The sequence below is a fragment of the Primulina eburnea genome, chromosome 3 (assembly GCF_022965805.1).
Source record: "Primulina eburnea isolate SZY01 chromosome 3, ASM2296580v1, whole genome shotgun sequence".
Classification (NCBI taxonomy): domain Eukaryota; kingdom Viridiplantae; phylum Streptophyta; class Magnoliopsida; order Lamiales; family Gesneriaceae; genus Primulina; species Primulina eburnea.
Window position 1 is genome coordinate 24,816,473 of NC_133103.1, and position 17,118 is coordinate 24,833,590.

At 41.0% G+C, this 17,118-nt stretch overlaps 2 protein-coding genes across 6 annotated transcripts; both read right to left on the minus strand.

Annotated features, from left to right (window-relative positions):
- Window positions 1-1,737: 1,737 nt before the first annotated feature.
- LOC140827438 (mitogen-activated protein kinase homolog NTF3-like) lies at window positions 1,738-5,991 on the minus strand. Of its 5 annotated transcripts, none has more exons than XM_073190109.1 (3): window positions 5,727-5,991; window positions 4,328-4,751; window positions 1,738-3,650 (listed from the first exon to the last, which is right to left on the minus strand). In XM_073190109.1, exons 2-3 carry the CDS (start codon window positions 4,748-4,750, stop codon window positions 2,955-2,957), a joined length of 1,119 nt encoding a protein of 372 aa, XP_073046210.1. In that variant the 5' UTR covers window position 4,751; window positions 5,727-5,991; the 3' UTR covers window positions 1,738-2,954. The 5 variants fall into 5 exon arrangements, with proteins under 5 accessions (XP_073046210.1, XP_073046207.1, XP_073046209.1 ...); XM_073190106.1 differs by having other exon boundaries at window positions 4,328-4,754; XM_073190108.1 differs by having other exon boundaries at window positions 5,627-5,991.
- A 4,118-nt stretch (window positions 5,992-10,109) lies between these two features.
- On the minus strand, window positions 10,110-13,118 carry LOC140827162 (uncharacterized). The gene has a single exon (XM_073189776.1). The coding sequence runs from the start codon at window positions 13,116-13,118 to the stop codon at window positions 10,110-10,112; it is 3,009 nt and encodes a 1,002-aa protein (XP_073045877.1).
- Between the last annotated feature and the right edge of the window lie 4,000 nt (window positions 13,119-17,118).

Here is a 17,118-nt window from a genome sequence, read left to right on the forward strand (position 1 = left end):
ATTAATTACTCTAGTCCAACTAGTTTAATTAATTAATTAATCTTTTAAAGTTCAATTAAGAACTTTAATAATTTATATGTAGGTCTTGTACTCCTACAAGCCCATAATACATACACTCATTATATTTAATTTAAATCCATTATAAATTCAACATTTGAATTTAATATTTAAATTATAAATTCAACTCTTTGAATTGATTACCTCAAAAATTTAATATTTAATAAACCCAACTTTTGAGTTTAATAAATTAAATTATCAAATTTTATAAATTTAACTCCTGGAATTTATTCTCTCCAAGTTTCATAAATTCAACTTCTTGAATTGACTATATCATAAATTCAATTCCTTGAATTTATTTTCTCAAAATTTAATTATCATAAATTCAACTCCTTGAATTTACTATATCATAATATAAATTCAACTCCTTGAATTTAATCTCTCAACGGGAGCAAATAATCCAGTTCTTGTGTGACCCTTAATGGTTCAAGGATACAGCTATCCGTGGGTTCACAACTCTTTGTGATTCATGACATAATCCTTTATTCGGGCTTATCCTAGTTAGGCTCATTCTTTTCATCAACACTTTGATCAAAAATGTCAGAACTCATTTCTAATTGCACCCATCGGATCATGGTAAGAGCGTCTAGTAGCATCGCCCCATTATCCCCTAGGTATCACTGATAGTGCCTGCAAGAACCAGTCGATTATGATTAAGTACAGTACGGTCCCTTCATCTCATATATCCTGATCGAATCTGCAACCATTGGTTCATCGAGGGTTGCATATTAATTCGATAACTATGTGATAACTATAATAGTGGCATCGCATATACGGTTGGAGAACTCCTTCTCTAACGTACATCTCATACTCTGGTCAGAGATTCTACGCACTATAATTTCATCAGATCACATAGGATATCCACATCCGAAGGTGAGCGGTGAATCCCCGACTACAATGCATTGGCTCCTATATGTGTCGCAACTGTACCCATCTCGCCACATGATGACTCTCCTGGAGCTGGTAAACGAGTCAAAACACAACCCTAGCATATAGAGCCTCGGTGTTGTCCCGGGTCGTAAGGACTAATAGTGTACAATCATAACCACGGACTTATCCTCTCGATGAATGATAATCACTTGGAAAGTCCGAGGTAGGATTGTTCGGTATAATCATCATATGACTACTCATCTGCATGTTTGGACATCTCTATGTCCTTACCAAGAAACGCAATACACAACATCACAGATGCTAGTCTCGAGCTCAAGCGACCTTTATCCATGTTTTAGACGGCTGAATCGACTAGAAACGAATTTATATCATACAATATTTATAAACGAGTTTCAACATCGAATTACGATTCATTTGTATAAAGTATAATCAAGAACTTTATTTATGCTGATTGCATGAGTATACAGATAAAGTATAATGAAACTATTAAAAAGTTAAATTATATTAAAATAAAAATTGTTAATTTCACTTGAGTCAATAAATTTCATAGCAACCGTTGGTTTGCAGGACATCTATTCTAACAAATTCACTAGACTACTTTGCTATAGACCTTTTAAGAAAATCCCTCCAAATTCAAAAACCAGCAGAAAGCCAAGAACAGAGACAACAAGCTTCTGATTTACTGATCGCATAAATAATTGAAGAAATTGAACCAAATTATCAAAACTTGGAGACAGAAACTCAATGCCTTCGTCTCCTTTGTTGCTCCAGCTCGTCCCTCGTAGTCGCCATCTTCAAAACCTTCGTCGGTCGGTGTCGCAAGTGAATGGGTTCCTTGGGTTGTGGTTTTTCTCGCATCAAGTTGAGAGAGGAGAAGCTTGTGTGGGTTAGAGAAGAAGAGGCGTGCGTTTATAGAAGAGAGAAAGAGAGGTAACTTACAGAAGAAAGGGGGTCGTTGGCGTGAGTTACAGTAGCTTCCTTCGGCCGGTGGGTTTCGCTAGTCGTTGGCTGTCTGCGTAGGTGGACTTGGTGGCTAGGGAATAGGGATTTAGTTTCCGTCGTGAGGAGTGCAAGAGGGGGAGGGGAGGAAATATAGAAATAAAAGAGAGATTATGTTTAAGGAAAATTTATTTATTAATGGGAAATAAAATAAAATATAAATGAGAAATGAGTCAAAATGTGAAATAGGGAGTGAAAACAAAGATTTTAGATGCATTAAGGAGTGCAGAATAAAAGTTTATGATCAAGGGACTGAGCATAAATTGATGTTTATTTTCAGGGATTTACTATCAATTTCGCATGTTTAGGGCACAGCCGCACAGTGTTGCAAATGCATGATTGAGATTTAACGAAAGCTCTTGTAAAGTTCCTGCAAACAGTGTTTTAAAGACAAATATTAGGTTCAATATGGATAAAAAAGTCAAGATAGTGACCAACACATTTTTTGAAAGTAAAAAAATTGTCGAAGGGATAAGATATTTTCAATCCCAATTCCCAGTATATATTTGTCCAGCAATTAAAAATTCGGAAATAAAACAAAAGGAGAATAAAAAAGAAAAGATCAAAGAAAATACAACTCAAGGTGAAATCATTCATACATTTTTTAGGCAATCAAAAATAGAGAACCATGTTGGCTATTCACTACTACAGGAATGGATAGAATGTTAATTGCACATACGAATCAGAAAAGCTTCACAATAGTGATCATAAAACATTCACAGCAGAACAAATCTCATATATTAGACAACATATGAATAATTTACAAATTAAGAAAAGTGTTTTTTTGTTTGTTTCTTTTTTGCACACAAATATTATGTACAAAGTAGAAGGAACTTGATATAAAAAGTTCAGCCCATGAACATAGTAGTAAGCACATTGGCAGCCCAAACTGCTTCAATAGTCTGTTAAGATTATTGGAACAGAAAAAACAGCAGAAAATGTTGACATAAACTTCTGAAGTTACAAATACAAGTTTCTATTGCCGCTGCAATATGCCGAACTCAAGGTTATATGGTGATTTCCATACTGGCAGCAACAGCTTCAGGATGGTAGTTTAGTATTTCCATCCACATCAATTCCCTAATTGTCTCTTCCCCTAAATCCTCATCTATGTCAAGATTGATGGGGACTTGCGCCGGAGGGTCGCATCTTGGATCGTATAAGGGAGACATGTACGGGTGTTGAAGCGCTTCGGTTACACCAATCCTCTTCGAAGGGTCGAAGACGAGCATCTTTTGCAAAAGATCAATTGCTAAAGGATGGGCGTGAGGGTAAAGGTGAGAAAACGTAGTTCCCATGGAGAATGGAAGAGATTTGATGTACTTTTTGGCCTTTGGATTGTCAATGAATTTGAGATCATCTTCCTGTTGACTACCGAGTATGTTGATGATTAATTTAAGCTGGTTAAGGCATTCGGTACCTGGAAAAACGGGCTTCCTGCCAAGAAGTTCCGCAAAGATGCAACCAACAGACCACACATCAATGGATGTACCATAGTTGTCACAGCAGAGAAGGAGCTCCGGAGCACGGTACCAGCGAGTGACCACATATTCTGTCATGAACTGACCTTTGCAGCTGTTTGTGCGTGCGAGCCCGAAATCACATATTCTTAGATCACAGTTTGCATTGATCAGTAGGTTCCCTGGCTTTAAGTCTCGATGAAGAATGTTTGCTGAGTGGAGATATTTCAGACCTCTCAGTAACTGCATTGAAAAAAAAAAAGAGAAGCCCAGAGGAGGTTGGGGAGGTGTGGTCAGTTTTTAAATACGAAGTCCCATGCATACTGACTATGACAACCAAAAAAATCGTTAAAAAAACAATCATGGTTTTAAATCTGGGCAGCTCATTGTTGTGTATGAGCAACTAGGGAGTCGTTCCAAAGAAAGGGGTGATCTATTCTTGATGCTCAGCTCTTGGATGATACACAATAGAATTATGCTGGCATGATTTCTGGAACAAATTGCATCATGCATTCTTTTGAATATGTGAAGGACTTACAATAGAATCTGACATATTTGATCACCTATCATATTCCTGGAAAAAATTGCAGGGATTTCGATACTGCCACAGTGTGTGTGTATCAGCAACTTTCGACAACACATAATTGGTTCACACTCACTCGTAGGTAGTCTGAGACTATGATGGCCATGATAGCAAAAAAAAAAAAAAGTTCAATCTGACCCTCCCTGGAACAAAATATCAAGGTATTACAAATGATCTTGGCCATTCAACAAATCTTACAGCACTTCTCAGGTCTAGTCAGCACATTGTTCAGCAATTCATTTTGCCGGTCTTCAAAAGGAATGGCTCAGAAATGAAACAAACAAATACAGTTGAATTACGAACATGCTAAAAAATGCTGAAGCCACTGATTGAGTACCTGGAAGAGGAAATACTGGCAATGATCATTTGTAAGTGTCTGAGAGGACTTGATTATCTGATGCAAATCAGTATCCATAAGCTCGTAGACCAAGTAAACATCCTTGAAACTGCCCTTTTGTATAGGTAGCATAACATCTTTGAGAGCTATCACGTTTTCATGTCTAAGATGCCGGAGAAGCTTAAGTTCGCGCAAGGTTCTGAGTGCATCAATACGATTCTCAAAAGCATTATGTATCTTCTTGATTGCAACCTTTTCATTAGTTTCTCTGTTGACAGAAGAACACACGATGCCATAAGCTCCTCGACCAATAGGCTTGATCGGCACGTATTTAGTGTCGATCTCAAAAAGTGTTTGCCACATTGAGTAATAATGTTTCCCTCGAGATCTAATGCCATTTGGAGGTTCCACTGGAGTTGCCATACTACTGAAACAACAAAGAAAAACAGTTATACAAAGCTTTCAGCAGAAATATTGCCATAGAAACACATATAATACATATATGTATATAGATAGTTTTGATATGGTAAGCATCCACCATAAGAACCTATGTGTGCACCAGCTGAGGGGACGTCCACATATTGAATGTTCAAGACGCCACTTTAGCCCGTGGTCACACAAGTGCTCATGTGGCAAAACTCTCTCTCTCTCTCTATATATATATATATATATATATATATATATATATATAGAGAGAGAGAGAGAGAGAGAAACTTTACACCACATTATGGCCCGATCACCATAATCAGATCAGGTGCTGACTTGCAGCGATATTCAAACATGATGAATAAAGAAAACACACATTAATGGAATAAAATCACAGAAAATTATTCAACGTTTAGCATTGTAGCTGCAATATAAAAATGTGTATTAACCCGCACACGAAAAAGAAAACAGGATCCGTTGACGGTTCTTCCAAGAAAGCCAATTCAATATTGAAGAACACGGGGGAATCTTTTAACGAAAACACTCAATCAGTAAATTTCTAGGATTACTAGCAAAAACAAGATTCCAGTCTATTACAACGATATGACAATCTTTCAACTCGTGTTCTTACCAAATTGGTCCAAAAACCAATTCATCTTCGATTTGTAATTTTGCCAAATTAATTAATCGGAACTCAACCCAACACATTCGAACATGAATACGAGAAATAAATAGTTGAATGATGAGTAGTCAAAAACAAAATAAATAAGGTAACTTGGAAGATGTATAAAGGAAAATTTTGTTGGTTTCCATTTACTCCAGGATTGAAAATTTAAAAAGAATAACTTCGAAAATTAACAATTAGTAACATACTTTTTTGCGCTGAAAATTTCCCTAAAATAGCGGCCCCATGTTCAAATTCTTCATTATTCCATCAATTCCAGTTTCATCTCAAATTCGAGCCCAATCGTACCTCAATCGCCTTCTTCTCCTCCGATTCTCCACGATTATCACCCAAAATCTTCAATCTGTTGAACAAATTGCTCACTTGGAAGCTGAATTCACTTGAATTTCCTTGAATTCCACTGAATCGGATCACTAGGATCTAAATCAAATAATTACCTCACGTCTCGATAAAATTTGACTGCAATTAATCCCCCAGGCCCAGGGGATAATAATATTTTCGAGAAAAATACAATCTGAGAATAAATAACATGATTGGTTGTATGATCGTGATGGATCACCACATTTTTCACTTTTCATTTAATTTATCAGTGCAAATCTTTGATATTCTTTTTTTTTTTAAGTTTCTTCTTACTTTGTTTTTATTATTAATAGTATTTAACTCATGTGATGTATCAAATGATATTATTAAAAATTAGTGAAAAATAAATATTGATACTCACGGGAAATTTAGGGTCCGCTCCCAGCAAGTGTCACTAATCCAGACGCAGGTTTTGAAGTTACCCTGAGCCTGAAATAACAAAGAAGATCGTTAAGAGGGGCCCCCTTAGTAGGAAAATAGAATTATTTTATCACTCTCACAATATAACAACATTCATGAACTAAAGGGAAGAACTTGATTTTATTGAATCCCTATAGATTACATAGGAAAATTCAGGAAATAAAATACATCAATGACAGAATCAAGAATAATATTTTCTGAGGTGATAAGCATTCCAAGGCCTCTTCAAATCTTTGCCTTGCGTATTCTCTAAGTAATAGGCTCCAGAGCTCAGTCTCTCGACCACCTTGAAGGGACCCTCCCACTTTGGGTCCAGTTTCCCCCTCTGTTCTTCTTGCACCTTCCTTAGGACCAAGTCACCCACTTGAAAGTTTCTCTGCACGACTCTTCGATTATAAGACTGTGCAATGCGGTTCTTATAAGCTTCCAGTTGAATGCTGGCAGATTCTCTCTTTCCCTCCAACAGATCAAGGTCAGTAGCGCGTCTCGCACCATTGTCTTCGTCATAAAACATCACCCTTGCCGATTCCAACCCGATCTCAGCCGGGAGCACTGCTTCAGTACCATAAACCAAACCGAAAGGAGTTTCTTTGGTTCCTTCTCTCGGAGTGGTTCGGTATGCCCATAAGACACTTGGTAGCTCATCCACCCAATTGCCTTTAGCTTTGCCCAGTCGAACTTTCAGACCCTGCACCAGCGTCCAATTAGTCACCTCTACCTGGCCATTACTCTGCGGGTAAGCTACAGAGGTAAAGACCTGTTGGATCTTCATCTCCTTACACCAAGCATGGATCTTGGCCCCTTGGAACTGTCTCCCATTATCGGATATCAGTCTCCTGGGTACCCCGTATCTGCATACTATATTCTTCCACAAGAACTTCATGACGTCATCCTCAGTGATTCTGGCCAACGGTTCTGCCTCTACCCATTTTGAGAAATAGTCAACCGCTACCAAAAGGAATTTCTTCTGAGCAGGAGCTGTAGGAAAAGGTCCCACAATATCCATTCCCCACTGGTCAAAAAGACAGGCGGCCGTGACAGTCTTCATCATGGCCGCTGGCCGGTGATGCAATCGGGCATGACGTTGACAACTATCACAAGACATCACTAACTCTTGAGCATCATACAGTATCGAGGGCCAAGAATAACCGACGAGCATCACTTTCCTCGCCAATGCATAAGCCCCTAGATGATTTCCACAACATCCCTCGTGAACCTCTCGGAGCACGTAATCAGCCTCTGTATAACTCAAACATCGAAGAAGCGGCCCTGCAAAAGATGTTCTAAACAACACATCTCCGACCATCACATAACGTGAACATTTCATCTTCAACTTACGAGCTTCGCGAGGGTCATCGGGAAGCTTTCCCTCTTTGAAATAATCAGTTATTGCGGTTCTCCAATCCTCCTCCTCCTGTTCAACTGCGGGTGAACTCGTTTGAGGTGTGAGTTCAATTTGAAATACCACATCTCTAGTCTTCCAACTCCCCATTGTCCAGCCATTTTGGCTAGAGTGTCTGCCTTCTCATTTTCTTTCCTGGGAATCTGTTCAAATGTAATCTCCGTGAATTTCTCTCTAACTCTGTCCACTTCTTGAGCATACTCAATAAGTTTCTCATCTTTCACATCATACATTCCCTTCATCTACTGCGCTACCAACTGTGAGTCAGAAAAATTAAGTGCCCGGGTAGCTCCTACATTTTTGGCTGCTCGCAGTCCCGCCAACACAGCCTCATATTCTGCCTCATTGTTGGATGCTCGAAAGTCCAACCTAACTTCCAACTTCACTTCCTCCCCAGCTGGTGAAATCAGTACCACTCCTACCCCGCTCCCCTCTCTAGAAGATGAACCATCAACATATGTAGTGCCCGATCCAGAAATCACCTAATAATTGAAAACTAAGCATGAAATTAACTTAATAATTACAATGAAGCCATAACATGATATATCAACCCATTCGAAGTCTAGAATAACTCAAAATAAAATATCCAATACAACCAAATCGAATCAAAACAATACCGATAAACTAAACCAACCAGCTACTCAACGTCCTCCTCCTGCTCCTCCTGAGCTGTCCAACCTGAGGCCTGCCCCGCGGGAATGGGGTGTCCAAGAATAAACAAAACCGAGGACGTGAGCGATAAGAACGCCCAGTACAAAAGTATGAGTATACAGACCTATATGAAATGCACATGCTATGATCATGATACCGGGGTAGTCAAGAAACAGGAATCACAAAAGGATCTCAACAATGCTCAGTCTAGAGGCGCCAAGTGGATAGTGCCGCGCGGTCCAACCTCTGGGTCACTGCATCCACTACAAGACAGACGTGGACCTAAAATGTCCCGGACCACCGAAGCCCTCCCGACCCGTCGGCCACTGTGTACTCTCGGTGTCCATGCGTCCACAAGACAGGGCTGAGCGGCCCCAAGATATAGCTTATCTCGAAAGAGATACAGCTCAACAGCAAAGGCTATCTCGAAGGAGATACGGCTCAACATGAAATGCAACGTGCAGTAATAAACGTGACATAATAGCATGCATCATATGACATATATCAATGCACCACATAATCATGCAACACATATATGAATGTATACTCAACCAGGATATCTCGGATAGTACTTTCGTACCTCTATCACAGCAATCCTAATCCACTGGAACCACCAGACAACAGGTCTAATCCAAGCCTATTCATCAAGTGAAAACCATCACTAAACTTATCTACCAGACTTAACTAGATAATCCTGAGATAAATACTGATAAAATTCCAAACCTTCGTCCGTCGCTAGCCCGCTGATGCCGCTAGCTCCCAACTATAGCACAGCTCTGCTACAAGACCAGCAGCTCCCCGCTAGTGCCCAAATCTCGGAACAAGACTAGAACCTGTCAGAAACGACTGAAATGCTATGGAATTCTCTGAATTGGCGAGTCAAAATGAGGAAATCCGACCACTATTTATAGGCCATGTTCGGATCCTCCGAACATCACTTCGGAACGTCCGAACGCTACGTGTCCATTGGCTCTTGACAGCTCATGATCGGATCCTCCGATCATGCACTTCGGACCGTCCGAACATGCACGTGTCCAGCTGCTCTTGACACCTCATGATCGGATCCACCGAACCTACACTTCGGAACGTCCGAACTCCCACGTGTCGATCAACTCTTGACACCTAATGATCGGATCCTCCGATCTCACTTCGGACCTTCCGAACTCTTCGGTGCTTCCGAACCATCTTCGGACCTTCCGATCATGATTAATCACCATTAATCCGTTAATTACCCAATTCGGCATTCGGGCTACTACACATATACTTTCCAAGGGTCCTCATTTTCAAGATGCACAGTCTCAGCTAGAAAATCAGCTAAGGCTTGTGCTTTGATAAATGTTCTTGGCTCATACTGGATGTCATACTCCCCTAGCTCAGTGGTCCACTTGATCAAGCGGCCAGACATATCCGAATGAGTTAGAATTCTACCCAATGGGCTGTTCGTGAGCACCACAATCGGATGAGATAAGAAGTAAGGCCTCAAGCGTCGGGCTGTCATTACCAAAGCCAAAGCCAATTTTTCCAACCCGGAGTATCGGATCTCTGCCCTTTGAGCGCATGCGAAACATAGTACATCGGCTGCTGAACTGATCCATCCAGCTTAACAAGGATTGAACTCACAGCCCCTTCAGTGGCATATAAATATACCCATAAAGGCTCACCCGTTGCCGGTTTGGCCAGGACGGGAAGCTCGGCCAGGTACTCCTTCAATTCTGTGAAAGCCTTCTCACAATCCGGCCCCCATTCAAATTTTTTTGCTTTTCGCAAGGTCCGGAAGAAAGGTAAGCTCCTGTGGGCGGACCTCGAGATAAAACGTGCCAGTGCAGCAATCCTCCCTGTCAACTGCTGAACATCTTTGGCCCCCGAGGGGAGACCATACCCTGGATGGTTTGAACTTTCTCGGGGTTAGCCTCAATCCCCCTCTCTGTCACCATATAGCCCAGAAACTTCCCACTCTTCACCCCAAATATACACTTTTGAGGCTTCAGCTTCAGCCCATAGGACCTGAGGGTGGAAAATGTCTCCACTAAGTCAGGTATGAGCAGGGTCGAATCCTTAGACTTTACCATGATGTCATCCACATACACTTCCACATTCCTCCGCACCTGCTTATAAAAGACTTTATCCATCAACCGCTGATACGTGGCTTCGGCATTTTTGAGTCCGAAGGGCATGACCACGTAACAGAAAGTTCCTTCCGAGGTGATGAAACTTACTTTATCTTGATCCTCCACTGCCAAGGGGATTTGATGGTACCCCTGATAAGCGTCCAGCATGCACAAATACTGATGTCCAGCTGTGGAGTCCACCAACTGATCTATCCGCGGCAAGGGATAACAATCTTTAGGACATGCCTTGTTGAAATCTCTGAAGTCCACACACATCCTCCATTTTCCTGAACTTTTCGGAACAAGAACGACATTCGAGAGCCAAGTAGGAAATTGTACCTCTCGAATGTGCCCGGCACTGAGCAACTCTCCCACCTCTTTTTTTATAACTATATCTTTCTCGGGCCCGAAGTGTCTTTTCTTCTGTTTCACGGGACGAGAATTCGGTAAGATGTTTAACCGATGTTCTGCTACCTCTGGATTCGTCCCTGTGAGCTCTTGGGCAGACCAAGCGAACCTGTTGAGATTAGCTTGTAAACAAGTAATAAGTTTTTCCCTTACCTCTGGGTCAAGGTCAGGGGCTATTCTTAGAGTTTTCTGGTCAGGCCCCAATGTCACGATCTCCGGCTTCTCATCCATCACCTCATGAACCTCCCTCCTTACCACGGGCAACCCGCTTCGTCCCCTTCTAATCATATTGACCTCCACACGTGCCCTTTTCCCCTCTTCTTTCACTATCCCCTCATAACATCGACGAGCGACTTTCTGGTCCCCACATAAGACTCCAACCTCCCTCCCCACAGGAAACTTCAACTTCTGATGATAGGTGGACGCTACAGCTCTGAAATCCTTTAAGGCTGGCCGCCCCAGGATTCCATTATACGATGAGGGGGTATCTACCACGGTAAATGTTATCATCTTTGTTACCCGCCGAGAGTCACGTCCCAAAGATAGGGGAAGAGTAATCTGACCCAACGGCAGAATGACATGGCCTGCGAACCTATATAGAGGAGTGGAGACTGGATCAAACTCGAATCCTTCGACTTTCATCTGGTCCAACGTGCTCTTAAACAATATATTTACAGAGCTCCCATTATCAATGAAGATCCTTGCCACATCGTAATTGGCAATGATAGCCGTCACCACCAAGGCATTGTTATGAGGGGCCACGATGCCTCGGAGGTCCTCAGGCCCGAAACTGATGATGGGATCCGGGGGCAGGTCCGCACCTCTAGAAATCTCAAAATTTTCCAACCTCCTCCCATGCGCTTTCCGCGCTCTCCCGGAATCTCCATCAGTAGCACCCCCCGAGATCATATGAATCATCCCTCTCGTGGGGTGGTTATCCTCATTCATTCTCCTCCTCGGTTCAGCGGGCTCCCGAGGGACATCCTGACCTCGACCCTCTCTCCTCGGCGCTTCGATCCTTGGATGTATCCATGGAGGGCCTCGACCCCGCCTAGAAGACGGGCGAGATCTCAGCTCATTCCCGGACGAGGACCCTTCCTGTCTACCCCGTGGCGGAGGTCGAGCACTGCTCTCAACCCTCTGTGACTTCTCCCCCCTCTCCCCCGACTCCCTCACCTCCATCACCTTATCCCGACTCCTATTCAGAGGAACATGTGATGAGAATTGTCCTCTACCTTTGGTTCTGTCCTCATCTCTTTCCCCTGCACCCCTTTTCTTTCCACCTCTCTCGGCTCCCTCCACCCTACTTCCTCCGGGCCGGTTTTCCATCCTCCTGTATCGTTGAGCATCCTCCAAGTTTACATATTTCTCCGCCCGAGCTAACAAGTCATCATAGCTCGACGGAGGCTTCTTGACCAGCGATTTGAAGAATTCTCCCCCCCTCAGCCCTTGGGTAAAGGCGCTTATCATGATGTCAGGGGTAGCCGCTGGTATTTCTAGCGCAGCAGTGTCGAAGCGCTGGACAAACTCCCGCAACGTTTCAGCCTCTTGTTGTTTCATCACAAATAGACTCAAATAGTTCTTTTGATGCCTCTTGCTGCTGGCAAATCGGTGCAAGAAGGCTGCAGAGAAATCCTCGAACGACTGTATGGAGTTGGGCTGCAGGGTATTAAACCATTGCTGGGCGGACCTCACCAACGTGCCCAGAAACACCCTGCACCTGACTCCGTCCGAATATTGGTGCAACAGAGCCGCATTCTCAAATCTTCCCAAGTGTTCCTTAGGGTCTGTATGTCCGTCATATTCTCCAACGATTGATTGTCGGAAATTCGGAGGGAGCCCTTCCTCCAAGATGGCTAGTGAGAAAGGGCTTCCTCTCTTGGGTACCGGCGTCCTGCTTCCCACCTGCTCCCTCAATCTCCGTATCTCCTTCCACATCTCCCCCATCCCACTAATTTCTCCACTTTGAGGTGGTTGCGTCTCTTCAACCCTGCTCTGGTGGACTTCAACATTTTCCTCACGCTCCTGTCGAGCGGCCTGTTCCTCTACAAATATAGATTCTTGATTCCGCTTCATGGCCTCATTCACAGTTCGGGTTATAAATTGGCCCAGCTGTTCCAGAGTCCAGTTTCCCACATTCTCATTGGGACGGGTTTGCTCGACCCTCGTCTCGTGATTGGGCTGCTCAGTTCTGGTCTCTTGACGAGGTTGTTCATGTCTCGTCTCAAGATGCGGTTGCTCCTGCCTCGCCTCAGCATGAGACTGTTCGGGTCCCCTCTGAGGACGCGATGACACTGAGTTAACTCTTCTACTCCCTCGCCTCCCTACCATCTCTACGTCTCAACTCAGATCTTCCCACAGACGGCGCCAAGTGATACTCACGGGAAATTTAGGGTCCGCTCCCAGCAAGTGTCACTAATCCAGACGCGGGTTTTGAAATTACCCTGAGCCTGAAATAACAAAGAAGATCGTTAAGAGGGGGCCAGGAAGGTTTCTTGGCGTAGCCCCTCCGACGCTCAAGTCAGTGACTGAGGATATATGGGGGGAGCAGCTAAGGGTGCTGCTGAAAACAATATAATGAATGAATAATTATACGCTCAAACCTGGTATTTATAGGAGAATACCTGGGCCCTTGATGGGCTTATCTTCCACTTGGGCTAAGGATGAGCCAGAGATAATAGGGCCTTTGATGGGCCTGTCTTCCATAATGGGGCCCTAAGATGGGCCTGTCTCCCATGGGGTATCAAATATATATTTAAATTGAAAAAATAATATAAATATAAAAAACTAAAAATTATTTTTTCATTAATTTTAAAAAAAGTTCTTAAATACAACGTATGTCGATTAATTTTTTTGTTAATAATCACTGTCACACATCAAAATTTAAGATTGTGTTAGCTTAAGGCAATGACATGATTCTTATCATGTTTAGTGTATTGATGTCGACCATCAACCTTAATAAATATTTAATTCTTTAATTTTCGAGAAATTAAATATTATTATTTTTTAAATGTGATAAAAAAAATATTTTTAAATCACATTCAATAAAATTAATGAGAAATATTTTTTAAAAAAATTTAGTAATTTTGTTTAAATCCACATTCACAAATAATTTTGTGGCATTGCACGTGTTTGACATATTTGAATGATAAAAATAATTGTTTCATCAATATTTTTATCTAAATAGGTTGTGATTTTATCTACAAAATATCTTCGTAAAATACACAACAACATAATATTTGGAAAGAAAAATAAAACATGTGATCATAAGTAAATTATGTATAAATCAGAATAGTTATTTTACTAACATTTACTATGTGTATTCCAAAAAAATGTCAATAAATTTTATAAGGTGTCTTTTAATAAGATGCGTACTTTCTTTGGAATTGATTTAATCATTTTCATTACGGGACATTTTATACTATCATGTATCCTTAAACTTTGTTATATAGAAGAATTACTAATACGTAATAATTAAAATTTTGTACAAATAGAATAATAATATCTTTTACTTCTCGATCATGAAAGACAGATTTCAAACTCAATGTCTCGTTGTTCTCATTGTTTCCATATGTAGGTAGTTCATAACAACGAACAAATTTAAATTTAACGAACATTACATCTTGGAAGGATTCAACTCATATATGGTGCTGGAAAGAGGATTCATTTCAAAATTCAATTTTGGAGTAGATAAATTTGGTAAGATAAATAGAATAAAATTGGTTTTGTTGGGGATCGATAAGGAGTTTAGAGGGGGGTTGAATAAACTCTTTCCTTTGTTTAACGATTTTGCAAAGGGTGCTAGAATCCTTTTAGATATTATAGCTGGTCTTGTTCGAATGTAAGTCCAATATATAACAACAAGTGCGGAAATGATTCAATAGAGTACGATGAGAAATGATAAAACAGTAAGCAGTAAAATAGTAGTTTTTCTTGGAAGTTCGAAGATAAAATCTTATACGTCTCCCCTTCTTCTGTGTAAGGGACCGTGTATCGTATTAACGTAAATCTTATGTTGATTATCGATAAATTATGAAATTGTCATGTGAATATGTATATGATGTATATCATGACAATGAAAATGAGAAAATAACTATTGGATATGAATTGTTGTTGTAAGAGCTCGAATGGAGAAGCCGGACGCCAATAAGTACAAAATCAATATTTTGGGACATAACCTGTGGCGCCCGAGCAGTAGAAAATGACCGCCCGAGCACCAGTGTAGCACAAAGTTTGTGCTCGGACAGAACCTTCAGCGCCCGAGCGGTAAATTTTAACCGCCCGAGCGCGGTGCATTTGATACTCGGGGCAGAACATCTCGCGCTCGGGCGCGAGAATTCTACCGCCCGAGCGCGAGAGCGGTAGTGATAAGAATGAGATTTTCTCTTTCTCTTCGCCATTTTCTTGTCACCAACTTCGAGGAATTCAAGAGAAAATCAATTTCTTTAGTACGAAATCACTTCGAAACGTTGTCCAAACGCGAAACAAATTATAAATTCGGAATCTTCGCGTTGAGAGCTTCCTGTTGAGGTAAATTTCTTCTAGTTTCAGCAGCTCTAAATATGAAAGTGCTGGAATAGCATGTATTTGAAGTCGAGATTCTTATATGTAGTAGAATAACCGACAATAAACTTATATTCGAAATCGGAATTGAATTATATTATGATTTGATATGAGTTTTTGAAGTTTCAAAAGATATTTGAAAATAATATTATTGATTTGGATCATGTTATTGATTTAAATGAATATGTTATTGATGTAGATAGATTATTATACTGATATCTTCAAGCTACATCAACTGGAACGAAGAATTGAGGCATGTTGCGAACGGGTAACATATGACAGTTATCTGTATTATATGATATATGTTAGATTGATCTGGTTGAGAATATGTGTCTATATGCCTTATGTGATGATTTAATGTGGCATACATGATATTGTGATTTGAATATCGATATATAAATAAATGTTTTGTTAACACACATCGTTTGATGCATACATCGATACATGACATGCACGTTGAGCAATGATCCTTGGATGCCCTGATATGATTTGATTGGATTCTGGGGTTGTGAACACAATGTTATGTTTGGTATTACATGACCCTTAAAACATAGACATTTGTGGCCCCGACGATTGATTGAGATTTGGGATTTGATGGCGCTTCGTCGACGCTATCATACGAGTATCCCTTATTGAGGCCGGTGTGCAAGCTCGAGCATTGATTTGATAGCGATTCGTTTGATTCTGACATGTGCTCAATGGATGGGCATTTGATCTGATACCTCCACGACATACATGCATTGCATACCATATATCATTGTTTAGATACTTGTGGTATATATGATGGTTGTTCCATACGGAGCTTTGCTCACCCCCATAGGGGCTGTGTTGTCTTTGTGTGTGGACAATGGCTGGTACTCCAGGATATCAGGAGGCCGGAGAGATTACTTCTGGAGGGAGTCACAGTTTGGGATGAAGTTTTAAGTTTTGTTTCCCAGTATATATGTATATGTATCTATATACCGGGGCATGTCCGGAGGATATGAGTTGTTTGTATATGATTGGCTTTGATTATGTGTGGACGGGTTTTATGATATGAGATTAAATACTATTTTTAGTATTCAAATGATAGAAGAAATATTTTGGGCTCATCGTAAAGAAAATTTAAACTCGTTTTCCGCTGTAATTAATTAACCCTAATCAGATTGTGTTGTAATAACGATTAGGAGATAAGGGCCCCACACAGAGTGGTATCAGAGCATAGCTAGGAATGCTCGATTGAGTCTGATGTACACTTGATGAGATTGATGATATGAAATGATGATGATGTGAAATTGATATTGATTTGTGATATTCATCTTTTGATTTATAGATGGATTCCACGAATGAAACTGCGAGTAGCAGTACTGAGAGAATAATTGAGAATTTGAAGGATTGTTCATGGATGTAGTGATGGCTCGATTCCAGGATCTGAAACCACCGAGGTTCTTTGGCACTGAGAGTGCTGAAAGAGCAGAGGCCTGGTTGAAGAATATCGAGCATCTGTTTAATATTGTTGAATATTCCAAAACTCGGAGACTGAAACTTGCTCTCTATCAGTTGAAAGACCGAGCAAAATCTCGGTGGGAAGCCGCTGATATTGGATTGAAAGAAGCCGGGATTGAAGTCATCTGGGATGTCTTCAAGGCCCAGTTTTTGGAACAACATTCTCCTCCATCCTATTATATTGCTCAGGAGAATGAATTCAATAGTCTGCAGCAGGGAACGATGAATGTTGCATAGTATGCGTCGAAATTTTCTACTCTGTTGAAGTATGCACCTCACGTAG